General features: G+C 39.1%; 1 protein-coding gene across 3 annotated transcripts; it reads left to right on the forward strand.

Annotated features, from left to right (window-relative positions):
- Positions 1 to 89: 89 nt before the first annotated feature.
- On the forward strand, positions 90 to 14568 carry os9 (OS9 endoplasmic reticulum lectin). 3 transcript variants are annotated; one of them, XM_067587503.1, is made up of 15 exons: positions 91 to 282; positions 910 to 1092; positions 4363 to 4426; positions 4516 to 4592; positions 8281 to 8379; positions 8550 to 8751; positions 8966 to 9121; positions 9271 to 9386; positions 9832 to 9889; positions 10139 to 10221; positions 10333 to 10536; positions 10637 to 10838; positions 11272 to 11439; positions 12130 to 12239; positions 12508 to 14568. In XM_067587503.1, the coding sequence occupies exons 1-15, from the start codon at positions 133 to 135 to the stop codon at positions 12643 to 12645; spliced, it is 2010 nt and encodes a 669-aa protein (XP_067443604.1). In that variant the 5' UTR covers positions 91 to 132; the 3' UTR covers positions 12646 to 14568. The 3 variants fall into 3 exon arrangements, with proteins under 3 accessions (XP_067443606.1, XP_067443604.1, XP_067443605.1); XM_067587504.1 differs by having other exon boundaries at positions 10169 to 10221; XM_067587505.1 differs by lacking the exon at positions 11272 to 11439 and having other exon boundaries at positions 90 to 282.
- The last annotated feature ends 637 nt before the right edge of the window (positions 14569 to 15205 follow it).

Genomic DNA, 15205 nt, shown 5'->3' on the forward strand with positions numbered 1-15205 from the left:
ACCCGTTGACAGACACATAAATTAGCCAATGAACGAAGAGCGCTTCTCATATCGACCAATCCGCTGCCACCATGTCAGGCGTTCTGTGTTTGTTGCTATCAGACAATCGGGAATACGAGGAGAGAGTCGATCATGGCTGCTTCCTTGGTACGATGGCTAAAGAGACTGTGCGTTTTCTTGCTGATATGTCCCCTATGTGTCCCGGCCTTCTTGAATTTGGAAGAGTTGAACGAGATGAAATACGGGATTCAAATTCTTCCCGATCCCGTCATCCTGGGGCAGGTGAGTGAAGGTGTTTGGGGAAGCTAACGGTTAGCGTGCTAACTAGAAAGTAGGCTACCGTTAGCGAGCGTTGAATATCTGACTTTAACGTGACTTGACGCAGGTGAAGAGTAACCTGTCTGTTCACTAGGTAAGAAGACGGTTCCTTTGACGTTTACTTTTTACGTGCAAAGCTTCAAGAAGAAGCGTTAATGCCGGAATTATTTCCAAATGACCTACGTAGCAGCCACCGTTAACAGCTGTCACAACACAACCTCAGCTTCCTCACTTCGACTTCACTTCTCAGACTGTAATTCACTACAAGTAGTACAATAGTAAAGCCAGGTAGTTAATAAGCTTTAAAAACTGTGTACACTGTCACACTTAAAGGACGGGTCCACACATTTTCAAGTATGTCTTAAAACAACAGTCAGGTGCACAAATGAACATTAAAATAGGCTTTTCTTGCTGTAATCATTCCTCCTGTTCATACTGCCCATCATGAGACCCCTTCATAATGCACTTGCAATGTAATTTTAGTGTTTACATGGGCACCTGACTGTTGTTTTAAGACAGACTTGAAAAACTGTGAATCTGTCCTTTAAGAATACTGCAGTTTTCATGACAGAATTTGTTTTTTTCCTTCAGACCAAGACAGAAGAGGTTATGATGGTGTCCAGCAAGTACAAGCAGCTGTATGAGTGTCGACTTCCAGCTCAGGCTGTCCGGTTTCACCAGGACCCAGCTTCTGAGCCTGACTCACAAGGGTACACTGGGCCTGACATCCCAGATCTACTCAGTCCAATGCACACTGCCCCGTGTCTAGTGAAGGTTGGTTCTCTACTGCATATCTACTGTATGTGCATTTAGCCTCTAAGAGTCCATTTCTGAGATGCTTAAAATGTTCAGAAACTGATTTCAAATTTATGTTAATGTTAATGAGAACTGTTTTTGATATGAACATCCATTACAAGTAAAAATCCTGCATGAAAAATCCTACTTAAGTCATAGTTCACAAATATTAGCAGCAAAATGTACTTAAAATATTAAAGTAAAAGTAGTGGTTTGGTCCCTCTGACTGATATATTATTATACATGACAGCATTAGATTATTAATACTGAAGCATCAGTGTTAGAGCAGCATGTTACTGTTGTAGCTGCTGGAGCTGGAACTAGTTTCATGAGATGATTAATGAGAGAGGAAAGAAGAAAAAATAAAGTTCTGATACACAAATCTGTTTTCAGTTTTTGGACTTTTTCTCCAATCTTTGATTTTTGGTGAAATATTGGATCATTTGAACATCTATTGAAATGAAACCATGTCAGAAGTTTAGAGGGAAAAATCACTATTTGGTGGAGCTGTTAACAACTTGTAGACGTCTGAAATGTGACCCCGTTGTAAGACGTCAAAAGCCAAAAAGGCTGGAAACCACTGGTTTCTTCTTTAACAATGTGTTGTATTTTAAAAGCTTGTGATATTATCCATTGTGTTAAATCTTTATCTGAAAAGTAACTAAAGCTGTCAAATAAATGTAGTGGAGTAGAAACTACAATTTCCCTCTGAAATGTAGTGGAGAGGAGGTATAAAATGGAAGTACTCAAGTACAAGTACCTCAAAAGTTTTTCTTGAGTACAGTACTTGAATAAATGTACTTAGTTACTTCCCACCACTGTGAACATCACACTTGGCAAAAGCATTTTGGGAGATCCAAGTAGACAACTGTAACACACTGCATATGTGATTGTGCCAAAACGCATAAAGATAGTCATCTAACATGATCCAAAAAAAACAACCCAAAACACACGTCACCTTCACGCTATTTACTATGAACATAAAAACACAAACTCTAAAAACCTTATTTTTAAAAAAAGGCCTACACAGGGTATACTCTATATAATTCACATTTTTACAACTCCTGTCAACTTTTTAGTGTACATATAAAGCACAATAAATCTTTGAAATATAGAAGATTTGCATATGTCATACAATTGAAACAGGTTTGAGACAAGTCCATACATGAGGCAAGATTCCAGTAAGTCAAATGATCTAGCTGTATGAGAAGTCTGAAATGTGTATTTTTTCCTGGTTAGTACGCAGTTTCATCAGCAATATAATTGAAGGTAGAAGTGAAATCAGGTTATAAGTATTCAGTTGATGAAATAAATGTGTTATGACGTGTGGACAGCAATCTGTTTAAACTGGATTCAGACAAAATTTGCAAATATCTGGATACAAGAGGCGAGATCTGAAAAGAACATCTGGTATTATCTAACATTCACACATGTCGTCTTTCCAGTAGAACCACAGTCTTGTAACTCAAGACACTCAGCAGCTGCACTCAAATAGATGTTGAAGCAGGAAATGGTTACGTTCCACACACAGATTATTATAACATATATTCAAAAAATGCAACATAAATTTTCATCTACACATGAGAGTAGAGAGCCAAGTCCAACCTGGTCCAAACTCCTGTCAGTATAAAACTGATATAAAAGACACATGTCTCTGGTATTGCTGCTTTAACATTTTTAAAAGTTCCTATAACAAAGAGCTTATGAGCCCCCCACCCCCCAATAAGGGGAAAAAGATTGTGTAATATCACAGAGGACTTGGAAAGAGTGTTACTCATTCCATTCCTCATTTTATCACTGTTTTGGAATTCAAACATCTGTCTATCCTCTGCTCACAAACTCTTCTCTAATGAGACTGTAAGGGAAAATGACCTTTGTTCCAAAATGTCTTGAAACATGCTCACATTTTCCCCCCACAACTTTTTTCTGTGTCGTCCTCACCCTGTTGAGTAGTCAAAGAAAAGTTATGAGAGCGAGAGGGGATGTTGGCGTTATATGTGTGTTCCTTAACCCGCTTCTCTCTTCTTCTCTCTGATTTCCCAACATAATAATTAATAATAATGAGGAGCGTGTACAGCTGTTGGTTAAAGGTGCAGTGTGTAGAATTCAGTGGCATCTAGTGGAACGGACTTGGCAGAAATGGAGTATAATATTAATAAATATGTTTTAATTAGTGTATAATCACTCTTTATATCTACATCTGGAGCAGGGCCTCTTACACGGAGCCCGCCATGTTGCACCGCCATGTTTCTACAGTGCAACCTCAGTCTACAACCTCACTACCAGATGCCACTAAAGCTTACACACTGGTCCTTTAAGGGTTGGTTTATACTCAGTCAGAACTAGTGAATTCGACATGTTGTGTCAAATAAGTGAAATGTCGCTCGTCATAGAGGAAGGGGAGGTGTGATGTCGTTTAAATACAGGGATAATTTTCAGACAGTCTCTCTAAGAAGGCATTCAGGGTTTTGCACAACTATTTCTGTTGCAGTGAAAGAAATATAAATAACAGATAATAGAGAAGTTCAAACCCTGACTCCTTTCTCAACGCCACACAACTGGCCAGTCACAGTGAAGTGGGTATGAATGCTGGATTGTTGGTTTCAGAAATGGTTGTACACGGCGCTCCCTAATCTCACGCCAGAAAGGTGTAAGGGGAGGAGGTGTTTCCTAAGCTGTTTGACCATCTGACAAGCAGTTCTGATGAAGTATACTGGCCTCTTAATTGGACAGTTTATCACATTATTGGTAAACAATAATAGTAATCACACCACATACACTGGTACGCTGTCTTCGCTTCCTGTTGGTCTCCCGGTCATTGCTTCAGTTAACAGTTTGCCATTTTTTCATTTGCCTTCTGTGCCCTTTATCTAACAGACTTCCATTATATGTTTAAAAAAAAGCATGTGCAGTTGAAATGTTTAAATTAAGACTGAAAACCTTCCTTTATTAACTTCATTCCGCCTCCCCTAGAACTTAGTCAGATCCATCACCTCTTTAACATCCCTTTAACATTGATGTTTTTAATTGTCTTATTTTAATTTTTATGATCTTATTTGCTTGCTGTATGTTTTGTCCTGTGTACTCTTTTTAACTGTAAAGTGTATTGGGACCATGCTGCATGGTGATTCTGCACTTTAAATAAAATTGATTGATTGGTGAAATTAAGCAAATGTTTAAAATAAAAAGGAAAACGTGTCAGTTAATTACTGCATATATTGAAATGTTTGCTCTCTGTTCCTCCTGCAGACAAAAGACTGGTGGACATATGAGTTCTGTCACGGTCAGCATATCAGACAGTACCACCTTGAAGGTAAGAGCTGTCCTCTGTGTTTTAAATCTGTTTCTCATCAACATTGCTTTGACAGCTGTCTTTGACAGATGTTGTTTTTCTCTCCTCAGACACAGAAATCAAAGGGGACATTCTCTTCCTGGGTTATTATGAGTCTGAATTTGATTGGAGCAATGAAACAGCAAAGGTAAGGTTGCCTCAGTTTTGTTCTTTGGATGGTCTCAGCCGTCATTTATGGTGTCAAATAAGCATATGCATATCCAAAACGCTTTGCAAATTCGAAAAACACAAGCGTATCAACAGAAAACACAAATGCAAAAGCCACAACAGAAGTGAGCAACAACAGATGTTGATAATGAAACCGCCTGACTATTAGTGCTGGCGGACTATTATTGACTGCACATGTGGAAGAGGAAAGTTCTTGCCTGTTTGATATGTAAGTGAAACATATACATCTGTATTGGCAGATGCTTTGATGTAGCAGGACTGACATGTTGGTAAATCCGCAGCCTCTGAGAAGTGCTGTTACGTCCGTTCACTGCATTTACCTTTATTAAATCACCTAAAAACGACACCAGGCTTCTGCACAACACACACACACACCTCTACACACATCAGACTGGTAGCTTATAACTCGATATTCTGCCTGTTCAGACATGGGATAGATGGGATTTCCCCCCACTCCTAAACTCATTCCATCACCACTGGGTCAGTTACCATGGTAACTGACTCTGCTCGCTGGCAGGTTTTCTTCAGCAGACCTCCTTCCTCTTACAGAGCTGTTTCATTTCCTCATTCACTCAGTCCGTATTGAAGCACATTACTTAGCGGAGCTTTACTGTCTGTCAGAATCTAAATTAGATATTAATTTAGTTACTCAAGGACTTTCTAAAGTCACTGCTTTTATGCGCATTAGTCATTTCTTCAAACAGCAGGTTTTGCTCTCACAATGAAATATTACACAGTGTGAATTCAGCCTCAGCTCAGAATAAAACCTCTGCATGTCCTTCTGTTACAACACTGTGACTCTGTGCACAAAAGATGGCTATCAGTTTGTTAGAGCAGCTCCAACACCGAAATGTTTATTGCACATAATCTCAATTTAAATCTAAGAAATCGGTATGAAGCTTTAGACGCATAGGATCAATGAATAATTGTCTCTATCACTCATGATGTGATTGATCACACTGATGTTACATCATTCCTATAATAATGGAGATTATATGTTAATGTTTCTTAGTGAGCAGGATCGAGCAGCATCACTGAATGATGTTGAGCCAAGATACAAGTAGATGTCTAAAATTTTAAAATCTACCGAACACATTATTACTGATCAGACTGCGAGCTTACAGTCATGTTTCTCTGTCTTTGCTCTATACACGTTTTAAGTCTTTAACTATATTTTTCATCTTCAGTTGCTTCCTCCTGTGTTTTGTCCCTGTCAGATTAAAGCTGAACTAATATATTTAAATCTAATGAAGGCTGCAGCCTGGTACACAGTCAGATACCATTTTATCATCATCAAGGAAATGTAAGTCTAATAAATAATGAATTAACGGACAACACTGAATAAAACTTTATTGTGTTAACTTATTGACACTTTTCCCGCTCCGACTCAGATTCTCTTTTTTAAATGTGCACCATCCGCATACACATGCATTAATATCTCTACGTCCATTGGATTAAAATGGAGGCTCTGCCCTTTATTTACCTGTAACCCCAGATTGACAAATGTTAGTTAAATGACGTAATGCTAACATTACTGCATAGCTAGCTTCACAATAGCCTAACATTAGATGGCAGAGTGCATAAATATGAAAATATAAAGACATTGAACAACATTGCTCATTTGTGACGATCACATAGCAATAATAATCACAGTTTACGTCAGTCAGCGAACAATGTTTCACTTCCCAAACAGGCAAGAACTTTCCTCTTCCACATGTGCAGACAATAATAGTCGGCCGTCGTGTTGTGGCTTTTGCATTTGTGTTGTGATTTTTTTATTTGTTTTTTCTGTTAATGCGCTTGTGTTTTTCAAATTTGCAAAGTGTTTTGGATTTGCATTTCATTTGACATGTGTTAGCCACCGTAGTCATTAAAGAAAGACAAAAAAAGGGAACACATACATGATTGTATAATAGGAGCTGAAGCCTTGAGTTGTAAGTGGCAGTGTGTACTTGACAGCTGAAAGCCTCTTCGTGTTAATAATGAATACATCCCACTCTCATTTTGTATGTAGAACAGAAATGATGTGACCTTTCTGTGTTCCAACATGAGTGAATAGCACTCACTAACAAATTAAGTTTTTATTCCCAGCAGCCCACTGAAATCATTTGAGATCTGTCAGTCTTAAGTGTTATTGTCTTATTGCACAAGACTATTTCATCTTGGCATAATAATCTTGAGTGATTGCTGTGTCGACTTTTCTTCGTCTAAATCCATTCAGATAGTGTCTGATTTATTTCAACACACCCAGGTGATTTGTTATTTTAAACAGAGTGTTTTGAAAGATTAAATATGAGAGTATAGTGTTTGCTCATCGTCATTTGTTGATTTTACACACTTGAAGTGCTGTTTAATGATAATGTTGATCAGGGTGATTTTGAATTGCATTTTACAAAAATAACACAATAAACTTCAAATTACAAAATATTAACCCAATAACAACGGCTCGATTAGCCGAGTTGGGTATTTCGCTCTCACTTTTAACTGCATAAATGATCTGAAACGCACATATTTCTCATATATACACACTGTTTTTGTGTGTGTATGTGTATGTGTATATATATATATATATATAAAACAAAGTCGTACCTATATCTACACAGTATTGTCAGGTGATTTTAATGTATCATTTGGCCTCCTAAAACTGTTATTATAAGGACTTATATTACAGTACATTATGCTTACTTAGGAAAGTTAGGAAAGTTTAGTGATGTACTTACTAATAGCCGGTGTGTGTCTTTGCTTAGCGGCTGTCATGATGACATGAGACATTAAAAGCACCAGATGGTATCGTATCAGTTCCGCTGGGTCTCTGTTGAAAAAAGTCAAGGCCAAACTTCTCTTTGTTGTTCAAAAATCAGGAGTCAGAGTTTCTGAGCAGCAAAAATGTACTTAAATGCCAGGCGATAAAGGAGAGCAATACAGTGTTCATAATAGACCAACCCATTGCTCTGAGTTTTGCAACTCACGCCTTGTGTCCATCCTCTTCGTACTTGGCCAACCACACCAATATTATTTTTTTTTACATGACCTGTTTTTGGCCCAAAATCTCTGAAATAGGTTTTGGCCTGAGCTGGTCATATCTGGCATGACCACTTCCATCCAGTTATTCTCTTTTATTTTATGTAACTGCTAAGGATCATATCATACCATTATTGTCAGAGCTTCCCCTGGCTCTCTCTCCACTGCCATACTTACCTCCTTATACCCCCCTTTTTCTTGCTCCTTTCCCACAGCCTTTTTTTCCTTTTTTTTTTTTTTTTGAAACATTGAGTTTGATACAAACACATTTCAAAGTGAAGTTAAACACACATTTAAAGTGAAGTTTAACACAAACATACCCTCCAGTTTATCCAGTGCATTAAGTGAGATTCTTTTAACATTTTTTTGTGTCCTTTCATTGATTATATGTGGTCTGTGAGGTTATATATTCATTATAATGACAATTCAACACACCACTACTTATTACTTATGATACTTGTCATAATCATTCTGCGCCATTAGGTTCTTTGCCGTTTAGCAACTCATGGGTCTTTATAAAATTACACCACAATGGAATAAAGCAGAGTTGCATTACAATATCAGTTGAATTGAATCTTATATTACAAATCAGTTGAATTAAAACATCTTTTCTGTTGATCTTACAGGCCTCCAAACAGCACCGACTGAAGCGCTACCACAGTCAGACCTATGTAAATGGCTCTAAGTGTGACCTGAATGGAAATCCCAGAGAGACTGAAGTCCGGGTGAGACCTTTGAGTAAATTAGTATTCCACACTGCCTATGTGGATCTGTCTGTTTTTCTTGTTTTAAGTTTTGCTACTCTAAGCACAGACATAAAGTCAGTGGAAATTTGCATGTTGTACCAAACGTTTCTCCTAGACACACTTAGATGATTTCACTCAAATTTTTACAGTTTGTATGTGAAGAAGGCTCGGGTGACTACATCGCCCGAGTGGATGAACCCCAGTCGTGCCGCTACGTGCTCACAGTTCACACAAGTCGCACCTGCCAGCATCCATTCCTGCGCCCACCATCTACTGCCAAGCCCCAGGGTATCGTATGCCAGCCAGCACTCAGTGCCCAGCAGTACATGGACTACGTCAAAGCTCAAGTCTGTGAGTTGACAAAAACGAAAGTCATAGTGACGCAGCATTTAGAGAGCATCTTGCTTCCATAGTAGTTATTTCCTGTCGAAGCAGGCCACTAGAGCACGGCTTAATGAGGGAAAGGAGTATTATTAAATTTAATTTCTAATTTTAGAAATGTGCTTTTTCTGTCTTTCTTTCTTTTTTTTCCCTTCCCCCTCCTCCTTCCTTTGTCTGTTCCCAGCGGACACAAAGCGTAAAGTAGAGCAGATCTCAGAGGAGCTTAGGAGCCTTGATGAGATGTTGGCTGGTAACGAAGGGGCAGATGGAGCAGTAGAAGTAACAGCAGAAGAGACATCTCCCGCATCCAGTGATGACCCAGAACCGTCTGACAGAAAAGGTGCATTTTTATACATTAAAGAACATCGTATTTGTCAATACACCAAGTAAAAATATCTATTCAGTTTGGGTTTTTTTTTTGTATATTTCCATCAGGCAGGGTGCAAGATTTCTTGTTTGACATAAGTGTGTGCCTTTGTTTTGAAACAGAGACTGCAGATGTATCTGAGAACACTGCGTCAGAAGAGGCAGAAGATTCTCACTTCTGGGAGGAAGTTCCAAAATCAGGGAGTTCAAAAACATCTACTTCTCAACAGGAGAGTCAGGTACAGAAATATGTTTTAGAATCAGTTTTCCCTTTTAGTGAATGGTGCCTCTTTGGAGTTGTTGCAGCCTTTCAGTGAATTAAATGATGCTGTAGATGTCGCCAATGTGAAAACACTTATTGTTGGTGGAGAAACTCTATAATGTGTTTTAATCTTATTTAAAAGGGTACATTTCTATGTATTTTCTTAATATTTGTGTAGTTGACAAAGACCAGACTAAATTGATACATTGAATTGATACATTTTTCAATATTCATTGGTCTATATCATTAGACTCTCCAAAACTGTTGTTCCAGTAACTGTGCAAGTATCAATTTGTAGTTTTCTTTTCAATGTAAAGTTGAAATGATTCGTCTCTGGTTAGAATCCAACCACTAGAGGGTGTAGCAAGACTCTTTGTCTTCCCTTTTCACGACTGTAACCTGATTGTTTTTTTTCCCCTCAGGCAGATGATGGCTATAACTCACTTACAGACAATGAAGTCAGAGATGATGGCGATGAAGGTATCGTATTTTGTCACTGTCATTTTCCCTAACACACACACACACACACACATACACTAGGAAGACCGATGCCATTTACGATCATTGTGGTCAACATGCCTGCTGGTTTCTGCTTCAGAGAGCCTCAAACAAGATTAATACTACCACAGTCTTTCGTTTCTGTGCAGTTCTGTTGCCTGGGTTGTAAAGTGAAGTGTTGTCCCATGTTGAACTTGAAACAATTTCTGTCTTCAAATGAATATCTTTCAGTTGAAAAATTCAACTTTAAAATCATCACAGACCCAGCAGACCTGATGAAATTTGTCCAACACCTCAAGGAGAGTAACAGGAAGGTAAGCGCTTTCCAAGATCATCACAGTACTTGTCTGTGCACCTGTTGCGGTATATTTTTTCATTGCATTGGCTGTGTATTCCAATTCAGTGCAGCATTTGTTTGTCTTTAGAAAGCACAAAACCAAGCCACAAGTCGAGCAGAGAAACAAACAAGCGACAGAGTAACAGAGAAGCACAGCGAGGAAGAGAAAGATGAAGATGAACAGCTGCTACAGGAGTTTGAGGATGAGATGGCTGACCTCTCAGTGCCGTCGGATAAGATTGAGGAGATAAAGGAAGAAATGCAGAAAGAGTTTGACAACATCATAAATGAGGTAACAGCTTTTAGACAACATGTAACTCATAATGTAACTCATACCTATACCTGTCTGTGCAGTAATGTTTTGACAAAGTTGGCTTTTCTCTGCTCTGTAGGCTCAGCAGGAATTGGAGACAGAGGGGCTAAAAGGGGAGTTCGATCGCACTCAAGCCACACAGACACTGGAGACAACACTGGATAAACTACTTGACCATTTGGAGGAGAAAGACGTCCAGGATCCAGAGCAGCAAACAGCAGGAGTTCAAAGAGCCAGCGATCCGACCAGGGGCAGCCCCAGCCTGGCTCCAAAGCAGCCAGGTAACTGGACAGACTGCCGCCCTGCAGTCATGTGCACTTCTGTGTCCACCTCCATCCGCTTCATATTTCATCCATATGTACAGTAGATGTTTGTTGTGGCATCTTCCATCCCAGTATAGACGAACACATGGGGTTTGATGCAGAAAGAAAATGAATCCACAGAAAGCTGATATTAGTTTGATATGTTCTGTGGTTAGTTAGCGGTCTTTCCTCTGCTGCCATTGATGTATCTGTGGGTTAATTCATTTTTCAGTAATTGAAATCAAAATTTAAGCTATTGAAATCAATCACAGTAATTGAACTCTATGACAGCGTGTAATGCATACAGATAGTGTTTTGGATTCTTGGCTCTCACCTCCTCCATCCTGTGGCCCTGCTGATGGGATTTGAGGTCAACTGTGTTGTTTGTCCCTCTTTTGTCTCGTCACCCCAGACCAAGCAGCTGACGACCATGTTAAGATCAAAATTACTAAGTATAAGACGGGCAGCAGCCCTGATGGGGAGGTCAAAGTTCAGGAGATGGGCGAAGGAGATCCCCAGTGGCAGCACATAAAGGACGTGGTTAAAGAACAGCTAGAGAAAGCAGGACTGAAGGCCGAAGGTATGAAGGGGAGTGCCCGAAACACTCACGGCCTTTTTTCTCTTCCATCTGTTATCTTGAGCATACAGTACTGTACTTCTCTTATCATCTTTGTCAAAAAGCATACAACTTATATTTTTTCGTGGGTATATTGTGCAGAGAGTATTTAGAAAAGCAGTGGTGGGACAAATAGTGCAAACTGGGCAAAATAAATTAGAGACCCACACAGAAACAGAGCAGGTAGGATTGTTTAATAAACATAGTTATTGAATAAAAAAAATCAAAATCCATACTCAATAGTATTCCTTCTTTCAAAGGTCTAGTCATTCAAAACAGATTAAGTATCAGGACAATTAGTACTACTGAATACCAAAACATTGTATTTGACCATTAACTAGCTGGGCATAAGGCTAGGAAGCCCTTATTGTAGATGATTTTAAAGATCACAATAGTAAAACAAAAAACAACCTCTGACCGCAGTTAGCTGAAGCTTATCTCAAAGACAAACAGAAATGAAAGGTGTGTCATCCATGTGTGTTCTTGTCTTTTTCATCCACTGTTGCGTTTGTACCATTCTTCATTCAAATTATTTGTTGCTTTGATGTATGTTACAGTTTTCTTAATTTGAGCCACTCTGAAGTGCATGTATTTAATTGGAAAGCCCCCCTTTCCTTGTGTGTGTGTGTGTGTGTTTTTTGTTTGTTTTTTTAGGTAAAATTGAGGTGAAGATCTTGACACGAAAGAATGCAGAGGAGGCAGGTGATCAATGGCTGACTGAAGAAGATACAAAGTCCTTCAGGGAGCTCCTGATAAATCTCCTGGTAATTAGAGTGGTGATAAAATATTTTTATACGGTTCATTTTGATCCTCCAGGATGTTTAAACACCATTATATGTGTTTGCCTGCAGCTGTGTGCTGTTTGCTTAGAAAATAGCTTGCATAAGACTGGTTAGAGACAGCTATTGTTCTTAAAGATGTGAGTTGTCACTTAAGCTGTTTCTAAGCACAAATTAAGTTTAAATTAAATTTGTTTAAAAAAAAAAAACAACAAAAAAAACAATCTTTCAATCTTTTGTTTATATCCCCCAGACTGGAGGCACAGAAGAAGTCTACAAGGAGCAAAAGAGGCAGCAGGAGTTGGAGAACAACTACAGGTTTGTGTGGGGAGAGTCCCAGGAGGAGTCCCAGTCATCCAGCACCTCTGACTCTGATGACGTGGACATATGAGCTCATTCAGTACATCCAGTGCACCTTTTGTGATGGTGAACTCCTGTGGAGACCGGCAGGGAGGGGGGAGCTCTGAAGTGCAGCCACAAATTTGAAAAAGAGACCATATGATTCAATCATTGCTATTAAACCTGGCAGATAATATCAACTCACCTGTTTGCACAGTCAGAAAATGTGTCTCTGTGTCTTGAATAGGCAATACGTGTCTTTAGTGGGCACCATTTATGTTGCACGATAAAACCGCAGTGTCAGCGGTAATTGTGCAGTTGAATGAAGTTATGCATTTTCCCCTTTTTGATGGGATTCAGTTTTCATAGATGGCTGGAAAAGCCAGGTGATGTACAAAATGTACCTTTTTAGAAATATTTCAGTGAGTTTTACTGAATATTTGCATCCAGTTCTGAAGTTATCAGCAGTACACTGTGCGTCCACAGTTCAATTACTTCTTGTGTTTGTCTTAAACGTATGTTGACGTTGACAAAGAAGTCCTTACCTCTGTGTGACACAGCTGGGCAAAATGTGCATGCCTCAACAAACTGGATGAGTGTTTACACAGTGGTTTCATTTACTATTTTCCTCGAGGTATGATTGTGTCTGGATATGAAAAACAAAGGACAAACACTCAAGGGTTCACATTTGACTTCCCACCTGTCTTTGAAGCCTTCTGACACGTTGTGTTTGGTGATTAAATTACCAGTAAACACAATTGTAGATTACAGACGTGTTTGTGCACATGCTGTCGCACTTTATATTTTTAGAAAAAGGTTCTGTAAACGCTGAATTATACATTATTTCTTTTTGGGTTTCCCTTGGGCTGGCATTTGTACTGCTCAAAAGAAAAACACTGAAAGGAATGTCGGAAGATGAAACTTTTTAAATGTGTACTTTGCTTTTGTTTCTAATAAGAATTTACCTTGCTTAATTTAGTAAGTTTAGGGAAACAAAGAAAGCTACAATGTCAATCAGATTACCAAAATAATGAATCCACACAAAGTTTTTGTAATGATCCTTCAGAGGTGTACTTAAAAGGGCTGAATTTGTATAGTTTGTGAATAATTGTGGCTCCGTGGATCTCAACATGTACATAATTTCTGTGTGAATCTGTTTTTTGAAGTGAACTGTTGTATGTTAGCACAAATTTAGTGGGGCTTGACTTACCTGACTGAAAACGTTTGTGACTGTGCAATCTTGTATATGAAACTTAATTTCAGACTGCGGGTCATATACAAAGTTTTTCAGACACATGATTGGGGCATTCTTAAAGAAACTGGTGTCAAGAAAAGATGTAGGTGTTGTGGGTGTGTTTCTTTACTTGGACAACTGGATTAATGTTATCTCATCTGGGGCCTGTATCACAAAGTGATACAGTGGATTAGTCAGCTGTCTCTGGGCTGAACCCAGTATTTGCTGTATTATGAAGCTGACTCATGGCTAGATAGGAAAATCAAGAGTTGTCAGTTAAGCCTACTGATAACTGGCTTCATGATACCAGTTATCCATTAACACCAACGTTAGCCTCAGTTAACCCAAATACAGCCAGACTAAGTTGAATCTGCTCCGTGATACAGGCCCCAGATCCATCATGTGGCTTGAATGGGGGGAAAAAAATCCCTATGATCACAGGTGTGCCATCAACCTGTCCTATGATTACAAAGTGTGCCATAACACTCATGTTTCTCTGCATCACACACTGAGCATCACCCCTCAGCTGCACACATTATTTGTAAATGATGACAACTTAATGTAGAAGCAGAGAAGACAAGATGAGTTGATTACTGTGTCCTTTAACGGAGCTATTTAAGGAGCAACACCTCATGACTTCAAGGTCTGAAAAGATTTTAGGTCCATCTGAGCTGCCTTGTAAATAAAAGTCTTTGAGCACTCTTCATTTGTTCTTTTGAAATAAAACAAAATACCATAGAAGTCATGTGGATATAATTTATCAGCTATTTATTTATGTTGAAATGTTAGATATGAATATGATTGCATACTTGTGTTCATTATGCTGCATGCCCTCAGGCCTTTATAAAGGCTAAGTCCTTCATTGAAGGGCTTTTCATACTGCATATCGTAAGAGTTGACCCTGAGATCATTCAGCCCCTTTTCACACACACACACACAGAGTTAAGCCAGGGTTGACCTAAGCCCAGGGCTATATGATTCACACTGCATTTCTACCAGCTCTGGGTTAAATGTCGATTGGTACACACGACTGTTTACATTGTAGAATGACACGTGACTACTCCATTGTTTACTTTAACTTTTAGCCCCGTGTTTAGTTAATTTTCAGGGGATGCCCTCGCAAACTCGGGACTATGCCCCAGAGCAGGGCCAGCAAGTCAGAGGGTAAGCCCACTTTGGACTGTGCCAGGATTGTGCCAGTGTGAAAGCTGTGCAAGAATGATTTTAGCCCTGAGCCGGGTGTAGTGTGAAAAGCCCTTGTGATGGGTGTGACTGTGTTTAGGCTACTATTTATTAACAAATTTGCAGGAGGAGGAGTCGGCAAACAGAGTCAGCTTTTATGAAGGTGACACAGCTACAGTGTGTTTTCCATATCAAC

This window comes from Thunnus thynnus, chromosome 4, assembly GCF_963924715.1.
Source record: "Thunnus thynnus chromosome 4, fThuThy2.1, whole genome shotgun sequence".
Taxonomy (NCBI): Eukaryota; Metazoa; Chordata; class Actinopteri; order Scombriformes; family Scombridae; genus Thunnus; species Thunnus thynnus.

Coding starts and splice junctions, on each gene's coding strand:
- os9 (XM_067587503.1), top strand. CDS start 133: ATGGCTGCTTCCTTGGTACGATGGCTAAAGAGACTGTGCGTTTTCTTG. Junction 8,752..8,965: donor CTACGTCAAAGCTCAAGTCT/GTGAGTTGACAA, acceptor GTCTGTTCCCAG/CGGACACAAAGCGTAAAGTA. Junction 11,440..12,129: donor AGCAGGACTGAAGGCCGAAG/GTATGAAGGGGA, acceptor TTGTTTTTTTAG/GTAAAATTGAGGTGAAGATC.